General features: G+C 43.3%; 1 protein-coding gene across 2 annotated transcripts; it reads left to right on the top strand.

Moving 5' to 3' along the window:
- Nucleotides 1-11,052: 11,052 nt before the first annotated feature.
- Nucleotides 11,053-15,330, top strand: CALHM6 (calcium homeostasis modulator family member 6). Of its 2 annotated transcripts, none has more exons than XM_044449122.1 (2): nt 11,053-11,565; nt 13,574-15,330. In XM_044449122.1, the coding sequence occupies exons 1-2, from the start codon at nt 11,068-11,070 to the stop codon at nt 13,991-13,993; spliced, it is 918 nt and encodes a 305-aa protein (XP_044305057.1). In that variant the 5' UTR covers nt 11,053-11,067; the 3' UTR covers nt 13,994-15,330. The 2 variants fall into 2 exon arrangements, with proteins under 2 accessions (XP_044305057.1, XP_044305048.1); XM_044449113.1 differs by having other exon boundaries at nt 11,053-11,604.
- Nucleotides 15,331-15,714: the final 384 nt, after the last annotated feature.

Below are 15,714 nucleotides of genomic sequence, written 5' to 3'. Positions count from 1 at the left end.
CATTTGACATTAGGGTGAAGGGCTGCAAGTTACTATTGGTCCTGTGGCCATCCTCCTCTGGCTTATGGAAATTTTAATAGTTGTGTGCAAACTTCAGACAACCTGGCTCCACAAGATGATGGTGACTCACCAAAAAATATTTTCATTTTGTATTGGTCTCCTGCCCCCTTGAGAGACTTATCTTAATGCTGTGAAAGTTTTGAAGAATATGAAGCAACAAGTCCTTTTGCTCATGTGGTCTGATACCATGGCTATATTCATCAGACCCCCCCAGGGATAATAATTCCTGAAATCTAAATTATAAACACTAAGATGATCTCCACAGGAGTCCTAAAATCTACCACTGGTAGAAACTAACAGTTAGTTTCTACCATCTTATGATAGAAACTAACATGTTTCCTTTAGCAGATCACAGGAAGCCATGCAGGAGGGTTGGACTACAACTGCCAGAATGCCTAGCCAGTGTAAGAGTCACTGAAGTTGCAGTCCAATCCATCTGGAGGCTGTTTAGAGAAGACAACCCTAAGCTCAAAGAACACATTGCTGAAATAGAAGTATCTTCCATGTAGGTAACAGCTATCACATCTGTCTTGATTTCATTATTTAAAAAGAACAACACATGTGTTTGTTGACCACATAGGAAACTTGTGGGTAAACACACTGATTTTACAAACTGCCTGCGTGTGTGTGTGTGTGTGTGTGTGGTGATAGAGAAATGCTTTCATTTTATAGTTCAATAAAACTGGTTGATCACAGATGCTCTTATAAGGCTCTGTGTTCATATGATGTTAAATCCTATATTTGCTAAAAAAAAAATACTGATGGGTTGTGAACAAAAATATATGCCAGTTTTTCATAGCAAGCACATACTGACTTGAGCAAGAAATAGCAATTTGTCACTCAAATTATTAAAACAAAAATATATACATACCTCACAAAGGAGCAATCCAGCCCATTTGAAACTTGGGTAATAATAACCTGATTATTGCAATAATAATATATTGCTTGGTTTTATATGTGATTATCTAGATCTCACAATGATATCAAAATAATGACTGACGAATGGATAACTCTTCCACTTCGTATAATATTTATATTGATAAAACTCAAGCCAGCACACAGCCAGATTCCCTGAGCTGGTATTATGTATGCATTCAGGGATGAATTCTAGTAAAAGGGAATCTGTGTTTGTGTGTTGTTTGTGTTCCTTTCTTTTCATCTCCCTTTCCCCACCCCCACCACATTTTTTTTAAAAAATGTATCATACCTTTTACATTGTAAGATTGTAGAAAAAGAACTGTCTCCCATGTTGCAGTTTTTGTTGTTATATTTCTATACTGGCCTATAGCCAAAACCCTCTGTGAGGTTTACACAGAACAACACAGACAATAAAAATACAATCTAAAGTACAGATGACAATACAAACAACAATTGCAATACAAAATCTAAGCTATTCTTGGATCCTTTTGGGTGAAGAGCAGAATAAATCTAGAAAGGAAGGACAGACAGACTGACTGACTCCCACGTTTTCTGGTGTTAAAGTAGCTTCCCAGCCAATGGTAATTATTGAAGAGAAGCAGCTTTTAACTCATCCTCTCTCACAGGGAAGACTATATTGAAAGGATTCTCCTCTGCATGTTTAGGCATAGACAAGTCCTAGAATTCAGCATTCCCAGCCAGCTCGGAATTGTAGGGCTGCCCCTCACCTCCATCTAAATATGCACAGGATTGTACCTTTAGAACACCATGTCCGAGAAGGCAGGCCTAGCATGTATAGACAGGTGCAGCCCATCATTTGCCCTTAGTCCATCTTCCAGGAAGCTTAGCTTGTGGTCCCAGAATCCAAATCTCTCTTTATGGCACCGTCATCATAGCCAGTCATTCACTTGAAAGATTTTTCTTTCCCTAACAGTTTGTCTTCTGTGTACTGGTAGGTTTGAGGAAACTATCTGGCCCCCAGTGTTATTTGTTTTCCTCCCTAGATCTTTGAAGTCTGATGTTATTTCCATGAAGCTTCTTACGGCAGTGTTGTTCCCACATGAAAGTGAAGGAAGGGAGTATTTGTCAGTGGGTTTTACAAATTGTGTGAACTTGTTGGTTATATCTATAATCTTGGCACCAGGGAGACAGCATATTTGGCGATGCTGTGGGTCATCACAACACATATTTTTCCATCCCACACAGGAAGGAATCTCCCACAACTAGCACTCTTCTTTTGTTGCAAACTTTGGTAATCTTTTCCTTTCTTGATTGTCCTTTTGTCTCTTTTTCAGTTACACAATGTGTCATGTAGTTCTTTCACAGTAGATTTCTCACACTTCCCTTAAGTAAGTGAAAGCGGTTCAAGAGTTGCACCGCTGCCACTGGTGGAGCGTGTTCGCTAGGCCTCCTGCATCTATCTGTCACCCTGTTCCAGCAAGTTTCCTCCCCTTCCCTCAGGGTTCTCTTCTGCTGCCTCAGCTTGCTGAAGCTCTTCTTGCTTCTGGACTACACTGACCTGTTGCAGCTCCTCTACTTTGTCTAGAAACTCTTCATTTTCTTTTGTCCGGAGGGTGGACACTCGCTGCTCCAGTGCTCTCACCTTTTCCTGTAGCAGAGCTACTAGTGTGCAGCTGTTGCTGTTGTTGCAGGCCACCACTGTGGAGTCTCCTTGGTCCATTGTTTGGGCAACCTTAGTGATTCTGTCTTTGGGGCAACTGTTGTGACAACTGGTGCTTTTGAATATCTTCACTAAAGGTTAGCAACAAACAACACAGTCCTAGTAAATGGGAGTGTGTTATAAGGAAGAACACAAGTGTGTGTGCTTGTGTGTGCGTGTTCATGTGCACACAGGGGTGGGAAATTAAGGTGAAATAAAGAAGAGAAACAGGGAGAAAAAATGTTCGGTACCTCCTCCACCAAACTCCTGTTTGCTCTCCCTGTTCGCCCGCTCTGGTCGCTTGCTCCCTGGGACATCGTGTTCATTTTCCTAAATCTTTAAAAAAAGAGAGAGATTCAGTGGGGAGGATTTTGTTGTGTACACGTAGCCTTGTGTGCTAATAGGTAAGCTTAAGCATCCCGCTGACCCTATGTGAAGTGCGCTGAAACGTTTGTGATAATGTCTAGTCACCCCTCAGTTCCCTTGAAAAACGGGAGCTTCCTGATTAAGTTGCTACTTCCTAAAAATATACTCTGGAAAATAAAAGCTACCTTGGAATGGACCAATTAGCTGCTGCTGCTAATTTCCTTCAACTTGGTGAATGTGCAATACTTTCCTGCCCAGGAATGCTTCTGTTAGTGCTCTTTTTTCATGTAGTTAAACATTACATACACAAATTTCTCTAAACATGTCAGGAAAGACAGACTGACAAGTTGTCGGCTCTAAATGCTCCATTTGTTGCGGTCCATCAGCCAGTTCCAAAGAGAGGGTGGAGTCTTTTCCATTTGTGTTATAAATAGCATCTGAGGCACTTTCAGATGATTTTCCACCCATGACTTTTATGATACACATAGAATGGCTCTACTTAACATGTTGGTCAGAACCCAAAGAGTTGAAATGACAGCAGTTCTTTTAAAAGGGAACCCAAGGCCATTACTCAGGGTAAGCCATGTGCCACCCCCACCCCACACCTGGCTTATGTCGTATTTAGGTATTATAAATATTTTATGCAGCCGTTCAAACCCATTTTCCAAGTGGAGTACAAAAACTATCTAATAATTAAATTGGAAATGCAAAAGATAAAGGCCACAATTTTATGGATGTAGAACAAAACAGCAGGTTGAGAAGGCACCTGAAAAGTTCAGGGCAATGTGGGTTTTGCTGCCAAAACTGCAACCAGTAGGCAGGATCAGCAGCAGCCTTTGAAGCCCCATACCCTCCATGGGTCCCCTTCCTCAGGGTGACCAGTTCCTCAGCAGCTGCTGTTGTGCCTCATCTGCTCTCTCCTCCTTGCTACCACTTGTTTGCTGGCCTCTCAGAGAACCAGCGAGGAAGTTGGCACAGCAGTGGCATCTCTCTGGCGAGTGTTCTGCAAGTTGTGTGCCACCACTGAGAAGGTCTCTCCCTTGTAACCACCTGCCTTACTTTAGGGTCCTTTGAAAATCTTGATGCTGTGTAGGTAAATACCATGTCAGGCAGTCCTTCAAGCAGGGCTCCAACAAGGTGCCTCTCTGTTAGTGGCAGCATCACTGGTGCGCACCTTATGAAAGTGCTGAGCGCACTCGTCTTTTGGCGCTCAGCAGGGTGATTTTGGCAGCAGGGGTGTCGCTAAGTGAGTGAGTCGGGACCCAGCTTCTGGGTCTTTTACTCTGTGCCCCAGATGTGTCAGTGGCAGCCAGAAGCCAAAGGCAAGACAAGAAAGCAGCAGAGCACTGCCGATCCACTGCATGGCAAGGGAAGCCAAAGCTGCCATGCTGCCCCACAGTGCCTCGAGCAATATCCATTTTTCCTTCATGCACTATACCCAGAAACAGATGAATTTCCCAGGGGCATTGGAGTCTGTCGTCAAAATCATGGCGTCCAAGGTGAATCTGCAGGCTCAGAGATCACAGCATCCGTTGTGCGTCAAATCGTGGCCTCCATGGTGCATCTGCAGACGTCCTTAGATACAGATGTTCTGCACGCAAGTCAGTTCATCATGGTTTTACTGGCTGTTCTTGCACTCAGTTTGATTTCAGCATCCTCCAGATCTCTCGCCTGAACAAAGAGAGAAGAACCTCAAGAAAAAGTGGGAGGGAACAGCACTGAGTGTGCGCTAGACAGAACTGTAAGGCCTCCCCAGAATAAGTCTGGAGTTGCAGATCTGGAAGGAGAACTTTAGGAAGGGAGAAAGGGGAGCTTTCGCATTTGGAAACTAGCTGGCATATCACTGTCACTATTGCTACCATCACCACTATACTGAAGATTTTTGGGAAATTCACAACAACTCATAAAACAAAATACAATAAAAACAGCATGAAAGCAACATAAAATTATTTCCAAATATCAGTAGGAGGAGCTGAAGAAATTGTAATTAGAAAAAGGCACTACAAATAAAACAAATAATACAACAGTTCATAACATCTCCGAGTTATGGCTAAGTTGCTGCGGCTTCCTTTGTTCCATCTCATAGTTAATCTTCCTTTTCTTCTTCTGTCTTCAACTTGCATTATTGTCTTCTCCAGGGAGCCTTCCTTCTCATGATGTGCCCAAAATAGTTTCATCCTTTTTGCTTCCAGGAAAAGCTCTGGCTTGATTTGATCTTGTACCCACTTGTTTATTTTTCTGTGGGATCAGGGTATTCACAAAGATCTCCTCCAGTACCATTTTTCAAATGCCTCAATTTTCTTCCTGTAAGCTTTCTTCATTGTCCAGCTAGCACATGCAAATATTAAGCAAATTTGTGCACAAAAATGCCTAGATAGTCAAGTATTTAACAATACCCATTTGGCAGCACCAGTTTACAAGTGCAGAAACAGGCCTCCACTTCAAATTCCTGAGTCTTCATCTATATCAGATGTGGAATAGTGACATTAGAGCCCAAGAACAAAATATTTTGGCTAATGTTTGTCCAAAATGAGCCACTGCAAAATTGGCTTCTAAATTCACAATCTGAGAATGGAATTTCAGTTTACCTCATGAACAGCCTCACTTTTAGTTTACTTTTAAGTTTTGTTTGCTGTTATTCCTTAAAAGGCAGTCCCTCATCTCCTGCTACCAAGTTTGCGACTGTCACTTTGAACATTTTCCAAGTAATTAGACCAAGGCAATCTTCCTTTCAGCTCTGAGAAAGAAAGGGGGGGGGGAGAGAGAGAGAGAGAGAGAGAGAGCTCTCCCTGCAGCAAAGGCCAGAATCTCATTTTAGGTGGACATTTCAAAAAGGTTGAGGAATGAACTTAGGCACATAACAAGCTGCCCTACTAAGTCAGGGCCAAAGTAGACTCAATGTTAATTGCAGGAATATGCATAGTTTAAGGTGAAAATAGTATCCCAGAAGTCCTTGAGCAACATGGATACCAGAAAGGGTGGGGAATGGTGGATTTAACCCCTTCTCTCACACAGTGGTCTTGACTAAAGTCACCAGCCAGCCAGCTGTTTGGAATCTCACCAAGAAAAGCCCCCCCCCCCATCCGTGCTGCTGTCGATTCAGGCTAACAAATTCAGATTCCAGGTGTGAAAATAAACACAGTGAACCTGTCCCCAAATATTAGACACCTCACACAACCCTACACTAGAACCAGGGTGTGCTTGCAAATTACTATTATTTTAGAACAACATTGATAGCCCACAGGATTAACAGATGGGCTAAAACCGATTCTACTTTCTTAAAGAGATGTGCTGTATGAAGCAATGTTGGGTCAGTGAAAGTTTAAATATTTCAGCTTTGTAAGTTTCCTTACTTTTGTATTTATACGACCAAATTAATCTTCTGGGTTCTGGTCCTCTCTATAAATCAGAATAGCTGCCACATTTCAGTGACATTTTTTCAATATGCTGGCTCAAAAAGTTTCTTCCCAGCTTGACTGGGTGTCTGTTCCCTTCTTCTGTGCCAGAGCCTGCAGTGTTTTTTATCCTTTGCCTCCCACATTTGAACTGAACTCTTTTGGTGGCTTCTTGGACAATATAAATATTGAATGCCCTGTTATATTACATGACCAGGATATAGCTTAAGTTTTAATTTTCACAGCAAGGAACTGAAGATCTTTCGTTATTATCACTGGATTATTTGTTCCTGTTTTGTCTTTCCTCACAGGCTGGTTTTTACAGCTGTTATTAATCATGGAAGTTAAAAGCAATCCTTTGATAATTCACATGTAGGGATTACAAAAGGAAATACAAATGTGTTTTAGAGTGTGTTTTTGTCTGTCTGTCTCTCTGTCTGTCTGTCTCTCTGTCTCTCTGTCCAGGCAGGTGACATGCAGTTAGGAGCAGACTCAATCTTTAATGGCCAAGGTCACCAAGGCTAGAAAAATAGCAGACAGACTTATCATGTCCCATGAATCTAGGTAGAAATCTTAGATTCTATGATTAAAGCAATTCCAATGAATTAAGGTGTTAAATAAGGTTGCCCCCCCTACCGCCAGCTCATCCACCTTTTCCACAATGACATTATTCTAGGATTATTTAGTCCCAAACTCTTTCCCTCTTCCATGGGTCTTAGTAGGATTTCAATATATTTGTTTGTCCATAATATGGCACTCCAGATGAACCTGCTATTTCCTTGAATAACGTTCTCATGTAAACTCAGGCAAGAGTTCTCCCATTCTGCATAAATGAGCACTTGTGCACGGGCAGTGTCAGAGTATAGCTTGGGAGCTGTAGTTTGGAAACATGTGGCACATCAGGATGCCATGCTGCACAATATCATGTTCCGATTTCCTATTGGTTGGTTGGCTGGATGGTTTCCTCAAAGAAACATGTCACCTACCATCAGCAATAATTAAAGTATGCATTTACTTATTAAACAGTTTTTAAAGTATTGTATGGTCAACAATGAACCAATCAGAACTATCAAGCGTAAGAGAGATGGGACATTACGTCACAGTTCACTGTAACCATGAGAAGGGTTAATACATCCCACTAAGACACACATAGAAATAATATTTAGATACAAACTATGTATACTCAGAAATTCACGATCAATTCCAAACCAGATTGAGAATTCATAAAATACCATTCCAGGCTTGTTAAAAAAGTGAGCATTATAAGTAGGGAAAGTCTGACCACCAAGCCAAGTAATTATGAAATTTAGCTGCATCACTACAGCTGTTGCTTTAAAAGGCAATGTCTAGACTTGATCAATATTGCGAAGAGGAAAATCTAAAGATCAATTACAGAAAAAACAAGATTATGGTCTTTAAAGGGAATATGAGGGATTCTAGTGGCTATGTATATCTGGCTCACACATAACTTGATCTTTTTTCTTCACTTCATTATTTAGCAAGGGTTGATTCATTGCTGAATGAGTAATATGGCTTCATTGACACATAAGACGGTGTCTGCGGGGTTTGAGATGAGATAGTTTCTTTATACTTATAAACCCTTTGATGTTGCAGCAATGAGCACAAAGTGATCAAGATTATTGGGTATGAGTAAAACTTATAAGCCCAGGATGGGATACCACTTGCCCTCCAAATGTTTTGGATCAAGGAGAATGGGTGTTGTACTCTAAAATCACTGACAGGCACTCTGGTGGCCTACTCCTGCCATGAACTTGCTCATCCTTGGAAATGTGGAAGTGTTGGAAATTTCCCACCACTTGATGTCCTGCCTCCACTGGTGTCTCAGTCTTCCATATCCTTGAGGATATCCTAAACCCATCTGAGGCAAAACAAATTGAACCAAACAGGCCAAATTGTTATATAGTTCTGCATGTGGCATGTGAAGTTGGTTCCTGAAGCTCGGAGAGCATTTGCCTGATGTCACCACCAGTTTTTTCCTATCCTTCCACTTATTTTGTGCACATTCTTTCACTTTACTTGACCATTCCTTAGGTTCCGGTCCTTTAGAATATTTTCATACCATTTTTTACAGCAAAGTCCTTTCAAGGTGGTCTACGAAGTAGAAAGCATAAAACAACAGATGACAGATTCAGCTACAGGGTGCTCCAGCCACCACTCCTTCATTTTCCCCCAACCAGCACATTTTAATCTTGAAAAATAACCAGTTCTTCTTTGCCAAGCCACCTGCAGCTTCTCCTGCCACCACCACCATGACACCATTTCTCTTGTGCCGCTGCAGAGCTTCTCCTGGGAAGGCAACAACTCCAGGGCTCTTGCTCTGGATGGAAACATTTTGGAGTCTACCTACTGCTCAGTGCCAGGCAATGTGAGCTCCTGTCCTTGAAGGAGAAGAGGTGAGAAAGTGCCCCTTGGCTATTAGCCTGAGATGGTTAGTCAGGGGTCCCCCATCATTCCACAAGGGAGGGGAGGGTGCCCAGGAGCTTGCATACTGGCTCTTTTGAGAGAGATCAGAGGAGGAGAAGGAACAGTTTCAGTGGTAGGTTGTTCTTTCATCTTTGAAAGGTGTTGTCTACATGGTCTAGTTGTATGTGTGTGTGTGTAGAAGGAGTGGGGTATGTGTTTTGCAAAATGTTTCTGTTGGTTTGTCAAGGGATACATTTTCTCTAGAGCAATTCAAGCCTTACTTTTACAAGATATGCATAATCTGGAATTTTGTACCATGCAGCTTCTGAGTAGGTGTGCTCCTGTGGATTCTTTGTAATGCATCAAAAAAGGCAAGGATTTCTGAACATTTTCAGAACTGTGTTCCAAAGGATGCTTTTCTGTGTGGCTCTGAAAACATCATGTCTTGTTTTAATAATTACCATCATTATTGTTATGGCTGTAACAATTCTGCCCTACCACTTACCATTTCATTCTCTGTGGGATGGTTCTTGCCAGAACCAGGGAGCGTGGGTCCAAAGGAGCATTTTGTGTAGCTGTGTGACTTCCCCATCTCACCTTTGCAGAGCCTGCACCTCAGTTTTGTCCTTCTGTGGAATGGGTTTTCTGACTCTTGCGGATTTGGAGAGTGTGTCACAATTTGTGACTCAGTGGCCCTGCCTCAGTTGACCCCACCCCCCAACCATTTGGACTGCTCATCTGCCTCCCCTGCTAAAAGAAACACAATATAATTACTAAAGCAATATCAACCTTTCATTTAAAAACAGAAATAATGAAAAAGTAGCAGCAAAAGTTAAAGCTAGAACTTATTAAATGTAGACCAGCTACATTTCAGTTAATTCAATTAAAAGCGTACTTTATGAGCCACTAGAGCCACCTAGTGGAAAGTGAACAATCAGCAATCGAAGAAGAGTAGTACCAAACACCCAACTCCCTCCCTCCCTCCCTCGCGCGCGCGCGCGCACACACACACACACACACACTTGAATGGAAAAGGCTGTTTTGTATTATTATTGATATCAGATTCTTCATTGCGCTTGAGCAAAGGGTCACACTATATCTACCTTGTTAATCCCACTGTTTAATGGTTTGAGCCCCAGTCACTACTTTTCTCCTTTGCCATTCCTCCCTCCTTCTCTCACCCGGAAATTTAACATCAAATCCTTCCATTAGTTTTGATTTGCCTCCTTTGGTAGAAACAGATTTCTCTGCAAGTGGATTTTATATATGCTGCCACCTGGTGGCTAAATGTCAAGTTATCCACCTGTTAATCATTCAAAACATCATACCCAGGGGAGATAGTACAAGTATGAACTAGCTCCTTCCTTCCTTTCCTCTCTCTCTCTCCATCTCTCTCTCTCCATCTCTCTCTCTGTCTCAGAGTTATCTCCACGTAAAGTGCACAAAACAAAACCTAAACTCTGCATGTCTGTTGTGGAGTGCACCTTAAGGAGCATAGGCAATTCCTTAAGTCAAACCATTAAGTTAATGGTTAAGTATATCAAGTCTCAACTATTAAGTGTATCAAGTCAGACCTTAGTAATTTAAGCCAATATAGTCAACACTGACTGGCAACAACGGTTCTCCAGAAAATCCATTAAGTGCGCAATCCTATGCAAATCTTGACAAGGCCTACAACTCTCTGTGTTCCAGCCAGTTTTAGGCCCCTTTTCTTGTCTAACATGCATAGATTGCTTCTAAAATCCCCTGGGCAGTTTTGCTCCATCTGTTTCTCTCAATTTATTGTGTTTTTATCTTGTGTTGTGAGCTGCCCAGAGGTGCTGTGGCACAATTGGGCAGCATACAAATGTTTAAAATAAATAAATAAATAAATAAATAAATTTGATGCTATGGCAAGAAAAGGTTAAAAACCTTGTACACTAGGTTTACAGAAGGAATGCTCCTGCAGCTTTTATTTGAAGCATGGCTTACCACAACTTGCAAGTGTGTCAGGAAACCTGATTTTTTCCCCCTATGAACCTGATCTTCCCCCCCACTGGGCGCTTTTCTAGTCCCCCTATTCTCTCTTATCTTGTTCTTACTCAAAGAGAAAAAAGTGAAAGCGAAATGGTTTGGGTTCGTGTTAGATGTTTCGGACCAACAAAAGCCTTCTTCCTCTTTCACGAGTCAAATTTCTCTTGCTTCCTGAGTAAGGAGGCACACCAGAGAGCGGGTCTGAAGCACCGCGGTACTCCGGATGCCAAGATGGAAAAGTTGCGCGCTATGCTGGACCTTTGCGTGGCGCACCAGAAGGTGCTGGGCTACGGGACTGTGTCTCTGCTGACTCTCGGCAGCGAACGCATCTTCTCTGACGTGGTGTTCAAATGCCCGTGCAACTCCTGGAACTTGCCGTACGGCGCGGTCTTCCTGCTGGTGCCCGCTCTGATCCTGTTCCTGCTCGGCTTGCTGCTCAGTTCGCGGTCCTGGAAGGTGCTGACGGGCTGCTGCGCCCCCTCGAGGCCGTGTAGGTGTGCGCACGGCGGTCGCCTCTGGCGCCACTTTAAAGTGCTGGGCCTGTCGATGGCCGGGGCCGCTGTGGCGCCCTTGACGTGGATCGCCGTGGCCCTGCTGAGGGGCAGCTTCTACGAATGCGCTGCGACCGGGACCGCGGTGCTGCAGAGATACGCGTGCAGCAGCGAAGTGGAGACGTGCACGGAGGCCGTGCTGCAGGCGCCCTGCCAGAGCCCCGACTCGTCCCAGAAGGTACCCGGCCTGCTCCCGTCGCTTCGCGCGCAGTCTCAGGTCGGTGCGGCCCTCTCCAGCTTGCCCTGGGCTCACTCAAGGGGGTAGATCGATTTGATGGGCAGGCCAGACTTGGAGATGGTGGGAGAGCCCCACACGAAACTTCCCAGTTCTTGAGTTCATTACAGGGGGTCCTTCCCCAGGTACCCGCATAGGCATACGTCAGACAGGGTGCTAGGGCGGCGGCGGGGGGGGGGGGGACGTCAGTTCTGGAGTGTACCTGCTGGCGCTGCTTGCTTAATGCACTCAAAATGCCAGGCCAAGATCTTTCCTGTTGTCTAGGCTTTCCGTGTTTAATTTGCTGCTGATGCTTTACCTGTTCTATCGACCGATTCACTGATGTTTGATGCTTAAATCTGTTTTGAAGCATACTTTTTGCAAGCCCACATTTGGTTGGAATGAGATGTCCTCGTGTTTGGAACTGGCTGCCAAGAGAGATCCATTTTGCATGCTCCTTTTTGCCCATCTGCTGCAGCATGATATTTTTGTCTCAGTTTATGGGTAGGGTGTGTTTTGCCTGAGTTTTTTTTACATGTCCATGCATGTGTATATGGGAGCTGCTTGGGTTGTCTGTTTTTGTTTCTCTGATCATCTCATTTCCTGTCTGTGAAATGCGTATTTTCTGCTTTCAGGAGGCAAATGCATGTCAGACCTCACTTTGTCTTATATTTAGATTTCTGGTAAATAAGTTGACTTTTAGCTCAGCAGTTTGCCTTTTTATGAATTGGGTGTTCTATTGGAACATAAATGTTTGGGTTAGTGTTTTGCTTTTCTATGAAATAGTTCTTTTGTTGCAGTAATAAATTTTCTGATTGGTCACATATCCTTCCATATCCTTTTTATGATGAGAAATGGCCCTGGGAATTTCTCAAAATTCAAAAGGATGGATCCAGAAGGAGCATTCCACAACAGGGAACCATCCTCCATGAGAGGATGGGGGCAACTTGTATCAGCTTTGCCTATCCAATATCTGGGAGTCTCTCTTCCTAATCCTATCGCTCATCCTATAATAAGATCAAGTAAGATAACTACAGATCACAGAAAGATCTCCTGACTGTCTGCATAGCATTTTAAGGGCTGGACAGGCAGCCCTGGGAAGGAAGGGATGGAAAAGCTCACTTGATCCACCTTGGGTCCTCAAAAGTTAGTGAGCCTTGGGTCATCGATGGGCCTGAACCTGCGGCATCTTGGGAAAAGGCAGGGATTTTGGATTGAGTGGATCAAAGATTGTCTCTGAATGCTCTGCCGCTAGCATACCCTGGCAGAAACACCCCTGGCAGTAGATACACTTGCAGAAAATCAAGATTCCTGCCGACCTATTGGGGTGGGGGTCCACAGTGGCTGCACTTCATCTGTGAAGATTTCAGCAGAGGGGCATTTCTATACTGCCTCTGGGTGCATATTTAACCTATTAAATATAATAATATTTATGATTCTAGACACAAACAAATAAAGGTCCCTATGAGACATTCCTACATTTGTTCTTGGCATGTCCTGGAAAGAGCTAATTCGACACAACACAGCCCCAAATTACTAGGGTGTTTAGACAGAGTAAGGGACAGGAGGTTGATCAGGATCTACTAGCAAATTTTGGAGTAACTTGAAAGCAAAGAATAACCAGGAATGGAATCTGCTTACATGTGGTTCAGTTTTGGCATTGAAAAAAAACTTTTTCTAGGCTCAGAATATGCTCAATCTGTAATTCTAGATCCCCTTCCTCAGTCTTGTCCTCTCCAAATGCATTGGACTGCAATTCCCATAAGTCCTGGCCAGCAATGGCCATGCTCTCTGAGAAGCATGGGAATTCCAGGGTTGCACCTGGCTCTGGTTGGTGGGTCTCAGAATTCTAGTTTTTAAAAAATAGACCAGATGAGCCTGAATTATACCCAACTGTGTTCTAGACACAAGTATCTGAGTTCCTGGATGCAGTCATTATTCTTATCTCTCATATACTTTCTTCTTACCACAGGTGATTGGATGGATTTTGATTGCCAGTGTCTTCACATTAGTCCTGATTACCACCTGTATCTCCCACTGCCGTTCTCCTATCAGTATTCTTCAGCTGGCATTCTGGAAAATATACACGGAGCAAGAGCAGCGTCTCTTTGAGGCCAAGGCCAAGGAACATGCAGCTCAACTGGCAGAGAAGAATATCAATTACTTCTTTGGCTGTGCTGAGTGGGAATCACTTTCCACTCCAAGTCCCAAAGCCTGGCACAACATTTCCTCTCTCTTTGCCTTTAATCCTGAGGAACATTACTATAGCATGATACACAAGTATGCTTCCTACAAAGCCAAAAATGGCAGCATTCAATCTACTGAAGGAGATACGTTTCCCGTTTGTCTGACATTTGTGGATAGTGCAACTGGTCAGAATCAAGTGATATAATGACAAAATGTGGTTAGCATCCCAGGCTCCATCATGAGGAGATCTTTAACTGAACATGGCTATGCACTTGTATCAGAGAGAATTTGACCCTGCACTGATGACTAGCTTTGCTTTTTCAAAACATACGTGTTACAGCTTTTAGTTGTGCTCTTAAAGAATTGTCTTTATGTAAGGCCAATTTTTGTGTGACTATCGTAGGAGATGTTTTCAAGATCAGTGTTTGAATAAACATTGGCAGGAAGGACCGTTTCAGAGCTTACAATCCATGATGTCCTGAGGCTTTCATGTATGCCCAGAGATTCTTTGGCTCTTCTTTTAAGGAAACCCATATTTCAAGAGTAGCTCATTTGCCCACCTAGTATACTGAGAAGGGGTCTCTCCTGCACAACCCACTGGGTCCTGGCCTAGGAATGGACCCATTCTGCAAAGGGTTCTCCCCATCCTGCCAGTCCGGCTACAGGGGGAATATGTCTCAGTCCTTAAACATTGTCATAATGTACAGTGTCATTCTCATTATTGGAGCATCATAAACGTTGAGACACTTTTATTGGAAAGCCTTCCTGAAAGGCTTCCAAATTAAAGCTTTCTGTATTTCAATACTGATGTATAGTATAATTCATTCAAAAGAATAACTACCCCAATGCATTGAGTGAAGAGGAAATATGTTGATGGATTTTTGTAAATATGAACACATACAGGGCACAAACCAGTCCCAGGTGCAGCAACAATTCAGTTTTCATTTAGGGTGTATGACATGCTGTTCTTGAAAAGGTCTTGAGCATTTCTCTCCATTGCTTTTGGCTGTTCTCACAGATGACCTAAAACAGACTTTCAGTGTCTTATGGGGAAAGTGGAAGGTGTACCCACTCCATTGCACAGTGCAGCACTGGTGATCATATTTCTGTTAACTCTGCTCAGTGAGATCACAGTGGTAGGCCTCCTCACTGCCACCATCAATAACCTTTGGGCAACCCTAACTAGGCATTTTTGTTGACATTGTAATGCCTGACTTGGGCGTGTGTCCCATGATGTAATGCCTGACATCAATAAACAAAAAAGCATGACATCACAGGTCTGAAGAAATCCAGGATATATCTGCCAGTATATCTTTGTTTATGTTGCTGTAGTTTTCTTCCAGTATGTAACTCACTTATGCTAAACTTGAAGTGCTCTTCTGCGGGCAGGAAAAGTGACTTCAGTGGGCTGGGACTGAATGGCGGGAGGAAGAAAAATCAGCAAAAAGGCAGCAACTCAGGGATTTTTCAGGTGTTTTTCCACCTTCCTTGAATCCCCCTGCAGCCTCTTCTCCCCTTCTCTCCCTTGGAAAAAAATAAAGTATGTGCTGTCTTTTCAAGGCTTCTCAAGTCTCTCCTTTGTCCTCTGGCTCAAGAAACAACTAGCTGACATGCATATCTACTCAGCAGTAAATCAGATCATCATCCAGGGCCTTAAATTGAAATTAAATGGGCTCCAGTGGGACAAGTTGTGTGGGGCTGTACTTGCTTGCTTTGGGGTGTAGGGAATGGGAGTGCCGGTCCCACTGGCTTCCACACCGCGCGAGTTGGGAAGAAAGGCATACACAGCAGCCCCCATTCCCCTTCTCCATGGCTTTATGAAGGGGCAGTAAATGCTGTCGAGCCCTCCCCACAGACTATCCCTGCTCTTTCATCCCCTTCCACCTTCACGTGGCCAGCTGAGCTAAAAACCAACAACAAAGGGAG

Source organism: Varanus komodoensis, unplaced genomic scaffold (assembly GCF_004798865.1).
Source record: "Varanus komodoensis strain SLA01 unplaced genomic scaffold, ASM479886v1 scaffold1, whole genome shotgun sequence".
In the NCBI taxonomy this organism is placed as follows: domain Eukaryota; kingdom Metazoa; phylum Chordata; class Lepidosauria; order Squamata; family Varanidae; genus Varanus; species Varanus komodoensis.
This window is presented reverse-complemented; position numbering and strand designations above follow the sequence as displayed.

Coding starts and splice junctions, on each gene's coding strand:
- CALHM6 (XM_044449113.1), top strand. CDS start 11,068: ATGGAAAAGTTGCGCGCTATGCTGGACCTTTGCGTGGCGCACCAGAAG. Junction 11,605..13,573: donor CGCTTCGCGCGCAGTCTCAG/GTCGGTGCGGCC, acceptor TTCTTACCACAG/GTGATTGGATGGATTTTGAT.